This window comes from Babylonia areolata, chromosome 30, assembly GCF_041734735.1.
Source record: "Babylonia areolata isolate BAREFJ2019XMU chromosome 30, ASM4173473v1, whole genome shotgun sequence".
Classification (NCBI taxonomy): Eukaryota; Metazoa; Mollusca; class Gastropoda; order Neogastropoda; family Buccinidae; genus Babylonia; species Babylonia areolata.
In genome coordinates this window covers 20,364,168-20,374,167 of record NC_134905.1, presented here as the reverse complement: position 1 = coordinate 20,374,167, position 10,000 = coordinate 20,364,168, and the positions used below count along the sequence as shown (strand labels likewise).

General features: G+C 44.1%; 1 protein-coding gene across 1 annotated transcript in view; it reads right to left on the bottom strand.

Moving 5' to 3' along the window:
• Positions 1 to 8,506: 8,506 nt before the first annotated feature.
• LOC143275674 (myosin essential light chain, striated adductor muscle-like) overlaps positions 8,507 to 10,000 on the bottom strand; it is a 13,475-nt gene continuing 11,981 nt past the window's right edge. Inside the window, exon 6 of the mRNA XM_076579963.1 lies at positions 8,507 to 10,000. This exon is cut by the window's right edge and continues 18 nt beyond it. Within this exon, the coding sequence (XP_076436078.1) occupies positions 9,981 to 10,000 (20 nt within the window). The 3' untranslated portion in view covers positions 8,507 to 9,980.

Sequence of the window (10,000 nt, the reverse complement as noted above, 5' to 3'; positions counted from 1 at the left end):
AAAAATAAAAATAAAAAAAAAAACCACTCACCACCACCACCACCAGCAACAACAAAATCACGATATAAATGCAGTTTCATATCATCACTATTGTTGATGTTGTTGTTGTTGTTATGACGATGACTATGATGATGATGATGATGATGGATTCAATATTGTGTTGCTTTCGTTTCCCTTTGGTTTGGATCATATCTGCGTCTTCAGTTCATAGTTTACCCGGGTTTTTAGGGCCTCAGTTTTTCAGTGGTTACTGTAACGGGGAAACCACGCTATATATTTACAATTGATTTTCATTGTCATTGTTGTTGTTGTTGTTCAGCCGGTGTAGATGATGGTGTTGATTGTGTGCGGCCATATGTTTAATTGGATTCCGTGACATTGTGGAGCGGTGGCCTAGAGGTAACGCGTCTGCCTAGGAAGCGAGAGACTCTGAGCGCGCTGGTTCGAATCACGTCAGTCTCAGCCGCCGATATTTTCTCCCCCTCCTCCACAAGACCTTGAGTGGTGGTCTGGACGCTAGTCATTCGGATGAGACGATAAACCGAGGTCCCGTGTGCAGCATGCACTTAGCGCACGTAAAAGAACCCACGGCAACAAAAGGGTTGTTCCTGGTAAAATTCTGTAGAAGAATCCACTTTGATAGGAAAAACAAATCAAACTGCATGCAGGAAAAAATACAAAAAATGGGTGGCGCTGTAGTGTAGCGACGCGCTCTCCCTGGGGAGAGCAGCCCGAATTTCACTCAGAGAAATCTGCTGTGATAAAAAGAAATACAAATACAAATCGTATGCCTGTTCTCTGGGTTTTTTGCCGTTTTTTTTTTAGTTTTTGTTTTTAATTTTTAGGCCACATTTTGATCAAAATTTGTTTCTTTTCGTTCTGTTGTTGTTCAGTGCTTTTTTGTTTGTTTGTTGTTGTTGTTGTTTGTGTGCCGTGTGTGTGTGTGTGTGTGTGTGTGTGTTTTAAATCAGTTGAATGTGTGCGTGTGTGTGTGTGTGTGTGTGCGGGGGTGGGGGTGGGAAGGGAGGAGGGAGGGGGGGGGGGGCTGTGAATACGCTACCCAAGAGTGGAATGTTTTACTACGCGCCCTACATGAATCAAATTCGTTCATTCATTCATTCATTCATTATTTCAGTCATTCATTCATTTAAACCCAGTCAGCTGATACTGGAAGACAAACTTGCCGGCCGGACTGTTTGGGAAATGTGTCAGTAACTGCTGCGAAAACCGCCATAACGTGCACTGAGGAATGATTCAATCTCTTTGTTCAATATTTATGTATTTTTGTTTTGCTTTTGTGTGTGTGTGGTTTCATTTAACTTTTGCATGCCGCGTGTCTTATAAACCTTGTTCAGCTTTAATTGACATTAAAAGTGATTCTGGTTCTGATTCTGGTTCTGATTCATTAGTTCTGCCATGTTTCTGTTTGTTCTTTTTTTTCTTTTTTCTTTTTTTTCCAGTTTGTAAACGTCTTTTGCTACTCTCTGGAAAATGACCGATGAAAATTATTTTAAAAAAACAAAAACAAAAACAAAAAAACAACCTAAAAACGACCAAAGAACACGTCATTTTGACCTTTCCCATATTTCACGCACATCCATGTTATCGATTTTGTTGTTCATTTGTTGTTTATTGCATTGCATTACATTGCGTTATATTGTATTTGTTGCTACTGTATTTTTGATATCGTAGTCAGTTGTACTCGGTCAAAATAGATTTCTCTGTGTGAGAGTCTGGCTGGCAGTGCTCTCCCCTGAATCAGTGTGTCTTTCGCTGTCATGTTGTGTAGCCGCGCAACCCTTTTGTATGTGCATGTGCTTTTTTTATGCTGTTTGATATAATCCCTTTTATGTCAAAACTGCTATCATGATTGAATGATGCAGTCTAGAATAGAATAGAATAGAATATGTCTTTATTACCAAGTGTACCGCCGGGGTCACAAGGAATATTGGGGGGGCGTGGGGGGGGGGGGGGATAGTACATAACAAGGTACGAACATAAATCGAAAATCATACACAAACACAGAGACAGTAGAAATTAGGATACATACATACAAGTGCATATCAATATAAAAACTTGTGCGTACTCACACATGCACGCACTACACACACACACACACACACACACACACACACGCACACACACACACACACACACTGACACACACACACATACACACACACACACACACACACACACACACACACACACACACACACACACACACGTTTGAACAGAAGCCGCATATTACATGTGGATGGGGCTGATGACTATATCTTCTGGTGGATGGTTCTAAATTGATATTGACATTGATGTTGATATGTCTATTGATATGTTTGGGGTGCCATGTAGTTTATATGCCTGGGCATGTGGTGTTGTAGATAACATAACGTTTGCCTTAGGTAATATATATGTCTCATGATAGTCAGTCGTGTCCGACTATGGCCATCAGAACAGCAGAGGAGGCAACTGCTGTTCCGACTATTTGGGCTAGAATTTGATTATAGTGGAGAGTGTCTTGCCCAAGTACATCCCCACTCTCTCGGCCAAAAGGGTTTTAGGACAGTCGGCGTTGGGATGGTTCCCAAAGGCCAAATAGCCCACAAGGCTGCAGCACTAAGAGCCAGTACAATTTTGCCTCCTAGTTTGAGAGTTATAGTCCTTCACTAAAGACTAAGCTGTAAATGGTTTCCTCATTGACTGGAGAAACCATTGATAATACAGCTCTCACTTTGCTGTTGGCCCAAAGGTAAACTTATGTCAATCTGTGATATAAGCCGAGTGTTGGGCCTTGTAATATATATATATATATATATATATATATATATATATATATATATATATATAAGCGGGGGGGGAAGCAAACACTACAAATGTTCGAAAAAACATCTTAAACTAGTATATGAAGTTGACAAGTGATATCTTTTAAAATAATGTTCGCTGTGCACGGCGATGCGCACAGCTGCTAGTTCTCTACCCAGCAGTTGCGCTGACTGAAGAAGCCGGCAGGATCCGCAGTCGCCGACAAAAGCTACGCAAGTGAGTAGCCTACTTTGACTGAGAGATCGGTTTAACTTGGTAGTCATTATTTTAAAATAATATTTATCGAACAAATTTGTGCTGAAATGGGAACCATACACATGCCCACTTCAAGACTAAGTCACGGCTATACAATATCAGACGGAATCTGTATGTTCATGTATATTGTCCTGCATTTAAAAAGCTTTTTTTTATATAAATATATGTTGATGCGGAATTGTCAATATTCAGAACAGCATTGTGCTTTCACTTCCTAATGCATAAAGTGTACTGATTTTGTATCTGCAAACATTTTGTATGAATAAAAAGAATGTTGAAAAAAAAAAAAAAAAAATTAAGCATGGTGATTGATATCCTACCTCGTCAGCTCTGTCTTTTTCTCGGTAATGTGACAGCCCTTCACTGACATCCTGACCTGTAAGCTCTGTCTTATCTCCGTAAGGTGACAGCCCTTCACTGACATCCTGACCTGTAAGCTATGTCTTATCTCAGTGAGGTGACAGCCCTTCACTGACATCCTGACCTGTAAGCTCTGTCTTATCTCAGTAAGGTGACAGCCCTTCACTGACATCCTGACCTGTAAGCTCTGTCTTTTCTCAGTAAGATGACAGCCCTTCACTGACAATCTGACCTGTAAGCTCTGTCTTATCTCCGTAAGGTGACAGCCCTTCACTGACATCCTGACCTGTAAGCTCTGTCCTATCTCAGTGAGGTGACAGCCCTTCTTTGACATCCTAATCTGTAAGCTCTGTCTTATCTCAGTGAGGTGACAGCCCTTCACAGACATCCTGACCTGTAAGCTCTGTACTATCTCAGTGAGGTGACAGCCCTTCACTGACATCCTGACCTGTAAGCTCTGTCTTATCTCAGTGAGGTGACAGCCCTTCACTGACATCCTGACCTGTAAGCTCTGTCTTTTCTCAGTAAGGTGACAGCCCTTCACTGACATCCTGACCTGTAAGCTCTGTCTTATCTCAGTGAGGTGACAGCCCTTCACAGACATCCTGACCTGTAAGCTCTGTCTTATCTCCGTAAGGTGACAGCCCTTCACTGACATCCTGACCTGTAAGCTCTGTCTTATCTCCGCGTCAGGTGACAGCCCTTCACTGACATCCTGACCTGTAAGCTCTGTCTTATCTCAGTGAGGTGACAGCCCTTCACTGACATCCTGACCTGAAAGCTCTGTCTTATCTCAGTGAGGTGACAGCCCTTCACTGACATCCTGACCTGTAAGCTCTGTCTTATCTCAGTGAGGTGACAGCCCTTCACTGACATCCTGACCTGTAAGCTCTGTCTTATCTCTGCGTCAGGTGACAGCCCTTCACTGACATCCTGACCTGTAAGCTCTGTCTTATCTCAGTGAGGTGACAGCCCTTCACTGACATCCTGACCTGTAAGCTCTGTCTTATCTCAGTAAGGTGACAGCCCTTCACAGACATCCTGACCTGTAAGCTCTGTCTTATCTCCGCGTCAGGTGACAGCCCTTCACTGACATCCTGACCTGAAAGCTCTGTCTTATCTCAGTGAGGTGACAGCCCTTCACAGACATCCTGACCTGTAAGCTCTGTCTTATCTCCGTAAGGTGACAGCCCTTCACTGACATCCTGACCTGTAAGCTCTGTCTTATCTGTGAGGTGACAGCCCTTCACAGACATCCTGACCTGAAAGCTCTGTCTTATCTCAGTGAGGTGACAGCCCTTCACAGACATCCTGACCTGAAAGCTCTGTCTTATCTCAGTGAGGTGACAGCCCTTCACAGACATCCTGACCTGTAAGCTCTGTCTTATCTCAGTAAGGTGACAGCCCTTCACTGACATCCTGACCTGTAAGCTCTGTCTTATCTCAGTAAGGTGACGGCCCTTCACAGACATCCTGACCTGTAAGCTCTGTCTTATCTCAGTAAGGTGACAGCCTTCACTGACATCCTGACCTGTAAGCTCTGTCTTATCTCAGTGAGGTGACAGCCCTTCACAGACATCCTGACCTGTAAGCTCTGTCTTATCTCCGCGTCAGGTGACAGCCCTTCACTGACATCCTGACCTGTAAGCTCTGTCTTATCTCAGTGAGGTGACAGCCCTTCACAGACATCCTGACCTGTAAGCTCTGTCTTATCTCCGCGTCAGGTGACAGCCCTTCACTGACATCCTGACCTGTAAGCTCTGTCTTATCTCAGTAAGGTGACAGCCCTTCACTGACATCCTGACCTGTAAGCTCTGTCTTATCTCCGTAAGGTGACAGCCCTTCACTGACATCCTGACCTGTAAGCTCTGTCCTATCTCAGTAAGGTGACCACCCTTCACTGACATCCTGACCTTTAACCTCTGATCACAGTGAGGTGACAGCCCTTCACTGACATCCTGACCTGTAAGCTCTGTCTTATCTCAGTGAGGTGACAGCCCTTCACTGACATCCTGACCTGTAAGCTCTGTCTTATCTCAGTGAGGTGACAGACCTTCGCTGATATCCTGACCTGTAAACTATGTCTTATCTCCGTAAGGTGAAAGCCCTTCACTGACATCCTGACCTGTAAGCTATGTTTTATCTCCGTAAGGTGACAGCCCTTCGCTGACATCTTGACCTGTAAGCTCTGTCCTATCTCAGTAAGGTGACAGCCCTTCTTTGACATCTTAATCTGTAAGCTCTGTCTTATCTCAGTGAGGTGACAGCCCTTCACTGACATCCTGACCTGTATGCTCTGTCTTATCTCAGTGAGGTGACAGCCATTCACTGACATCCTGACCTGTGAGCTCTGTCTTATCTCAGTGAGGTGACAGCCCTTCACTGACATCCTGACCTGAAAGCTCTGTCTTATCTCAGTGAGGTGACAGCCCTTCACTGACATCCTGACCTGAAAGCTCTGTCTTATCTCAGTGAGGTGACAGCCCTTCACAGACATCCTGACCTGTAAGCTCTGTCCTATCTCAGTAAGGTGACAGCCCTTCACTGACATCCTGACCTGTAAGATCTGTCTTATCTCCGTAAGGTGACCGCCCTTCACTGACATCCTGACCTGTAAGCTCTGTCTTATCTCAGTGAGGTGACAGCCCTTCACTGACATCCTGACCTGTAAGCTCTGTCTTTTCTCAGTAAGGTGACAGCCCTTCACTGACATCCTGACCTGTAAGCTCTGTCTTATCTCAGTGAGGTGACAGCCCTTCACTGACATCCTGACCTGTAAGCTCTGTCTTTTCTCAGTAAGGTGACAGCCCTTCACTGACATCCTGACCTGTAAGCTCTGTCTTATCTCAGTGAGGTGACAGCCCTTCACTGACATCCTGACCTGTAAGCTCTGTCTTATCTCAGTGAGGTGACAGCCCTTCACTGACATCCTGACCCGTAAGCTGTCTCATCTCAATCCCTGTCTCTAAAAACGGGGCTCGAACTCACAGACGGGAAGCTCGCTTCCTAGTCGGGCGCATTACCCACGGGGCCACCGCGTAACAGTTGGGTAGAACATTCTCCTGGGTGTGTGGGTGTGTGTGCTTGTGTTTCTGTTGTGTTTCGTTGAGGCGCGCGTCACGTGGACCCCCCCGCCCCCCCCCGCCCCCCCGTGCTCCCCCCGCGCCCTCCCCGTCCCCACAACCCCCGCACCCTCATCCCCCCTCCCCCCCCCCACCACCACCCTCCCCGTGGGGATGCCGGGGGGGTCTTTCAGTATAAATAGTATCCCTGCCGCTTTCTGGAAATTCTGTGCGAGAAATTTCCTCTCTTTTTTTTTTTTTTTTTTGGTCGACCACTCTCTTTTGTTTCTGCCTTTTATTTTATTTTCCTTTTTTTTTTCTTCTTTTTTTTTTCTTCTTCCTTCACAGTTGTCTTCTTTTTTTTCTTCTGCATTCCCAGTCCACCACCACCCTCCCCTTCCCCCCCCCCCTTCTTTTTTCCAAGCAAGCCTTGACACTTTTTTTCATCTCTTTTCCGCAGTCTGTGATGTACTATCTGTGCTGTTTTAGCTATGGCGATTACGTAGTGAGACGTTAACTCTCTCCATACGAACCGGGCGAAAGAGACGACGTTAATAGCGTTTCACCCCAATAACCACCATCAAAATATTGCCAGCGGAAGGCTCTTACACTGAAGAGGTGAATGTTGACAAAGAATACCACAATTCTGACGACGGAAGCTAAAGGTTGGGTCATTGAGACACCCACTGGACATCCGAGGGATCTGTGTAGAGGAGAAGAGAGGACTGGCCGTACTGAGTGAGTTAATAAAACTGGGATGGGTACTTGATGCCCGTTCTGCAGTGTTATTTGCCTATATGGCCTTTTTAAAATGTATTTTTTGTTTAGCTTTGACGTATTGTTATTTCCACTTTTTTTTTTACGATTTTTTTTTTTTTTTTTTTTTTTTTTTTGTAATCTTGGAATGGCTGGCGTCGCCATAAGGAGTTAAATGGTTGGCATAGTGCCGGTGTCATGAACTGTGTTTTGTGGGTCTGTCTTAGTGTTTTGTTGTTGTTGTTGTTGTTCGTTTTGTAGACGGGTGCAATAGCCGAGTGGTTAAAGCGTTGGACTTTCAATCTGAGGGTCCCGGGTTCGAATCACGGTGACGGCGCCTGGTGGGTTAAGGGTGGAGATTTTTACGATTTCCCAGGTCAACATATGTGCAGACCTGCTTAGTGCCTGAACCCCCTTCGTGTGTATATGCAAGCAGAAGATCAAATACGCACGTTAAAGATCCTGTAATCCATGTCAGCGTTCGGTGGGTTATGGAAACAGGAACATACCCAGCATGCACACCCCCGAAAGCGGAGTATGGCTGCCTACATGGCGGGGTAAAAACGGTCATACACGTAAAATCCCACTCGTGTGCATACGAGTGAACGTGGGAGTTGCAGCCCACGAACGCAGAAGAAGAAGAAGAAGAAGAAGAAGTTTGTTTTGTAGATGACAGTCTTGTGTTGACGTGGCTGAGCATTTGTATGGTTTGACAGTCCTGATATGGCCCTGTGGCGATCGGCTGGACTATAAGCAACAAGAACAAGAATCAGACAGACAGAGAAAGAAAGACAGACAGACAAAGATAGACAGACAGACAGAGAGAGACAGACAGACAGACAGACAGAGAGAAAGACAGAGACATACAGACATAGAGAGAGAGAGAGGTGCAGGAAGGATAGACAATAAGACGTAAACAGAGAGGTTGACAGATATATATATATATATATATATATATATATATATATATATATATATGTATGTGTGTGTGTGTGTGTGTGTGTGTGTGTGTGTGTAGATATATATATATATATATATATAAATACATACAGTGAGGGAAAGATAAAGAGAGAAAGACAAACAGAGGGATGCACACGAACCCCTTGTACACGTGTTCGCGTGCGTCTCTCTCTCTCTCTCTCTCTCTCTGCCTCTCTCTCTCTCTCTCTCTCTCCCCTCTCTCTCTGTCACACACACACACACACACACACACACACACACACAAACAACAGCAACAACATGACACATGATACAGACCATATGTTTTATTGGGCACTTGCTCACTGCCCCCCTCCTCACCACAAATCCGTTAAAAAAAAAAAAAAACTTGCAAACACAAACCCTGCACCCCCCTCCTCATCTGGTTTTGTGATTAAAAAGAAAAAAAGAAAAGAAATACGAGGCGATGTCTTCCACGTCCAATTTTTTTTTATATATATATAGATATTACTTCTAATTCCTTGACAATAATATTTTCTTCTCACCAGTACCAAAAGAAACATCAATCTTTCTTGTTGTTGTTGTTGTTGTTGTTGTTTTCTGTCCGACTGATTTCCACACTTCCTTCGATACTCTTTTTCTTTTCCGGAACAGATTGTTGTTGTCCAACATAACCGCGGAGGAGCTCCTTCGGACACGATTGTCAGTCGACTCTCTGTTTCCGTGGAGAAATCACTGGCCGGAAGCGGGCGTCACTTCATTAATAATATGCAAGCCACGCGCCTCGCTCGCTCCGTCAAGCCTGACCTTGAACTCCGAACCAAGATGGCTGGAGCCGGGGGTCAAATTCGTTTTGTTACCTGCATGTTTTATTCATTTTTTTTTCTTCTTCTTCTTTGATCTTGAAAAACAAAACTGTGCTGTTTTTATATCTTTTTTTTTCCTCACGGGGGGGTATGGATGGTCCGGTTTCGCTGATGTGTAAGGATTTTTTTTTTTTTTTGACCCCCATGTGTGGTTTAACTCCAGGGCAGATCTTTCTTCCATCTTGGTGTCGGAGTCCCCCAAAACCCAGGATTGACCGAGCGAGCGGTATGCTTGTGACGAAGGGTTGGTTGAGATGGGGAGGTAATTATGGGCAAACTGTTCTCTTCCACGCTAACACCATATCAACATTCTGACTGAGAGAGAAAAATAAAACAAAACAAAACAAAACAAAACAAAACAACAAAAAAACCGGATCGATACGTATCGATTGAAAGAATGATGTTTTAAATAATAATCTCCAACAAACCCAAAAAACGCAGGGAGAATACTTGGTGAAGTGATTCGATGTTAGGCTTATGTACAGCTCTCTTGGGTTTTGTTTATATAAAAATTCCTGTCAAACTTTCAACAACACCAGAAAAAAACAACCAAAAAAACCAACCACAACTGGTTTGTACAAAGACTTATATATACTGACGAATGTCCATTCGCTGAACTGGACACTGCGGCCATACATGTTTCCTCTCCCTGACCTTGATCTTGACCTCTTGACCTCAATGATCCGGAAGTTCTTGGTTTGGAAATGGTGGATGTAGAGATTCAAGATAGGAGCACTGACCAAAAAAGAAAAAGCTCCCGAGATAAATGAATGATAGATGCTAGAGAGTGTGTTGTAGTAGTAGTAGAATGGGTTCTTGAAATTGTTCGTGGGATTTTTTTCATTCATTTATAGATATTTTTTTGTTGGTGTAGATTTTTGTGTGTGTTTTTTTCTTTCTTTCTTGACGTCATTCTGATTTACATTTCGGGTCCTTTCA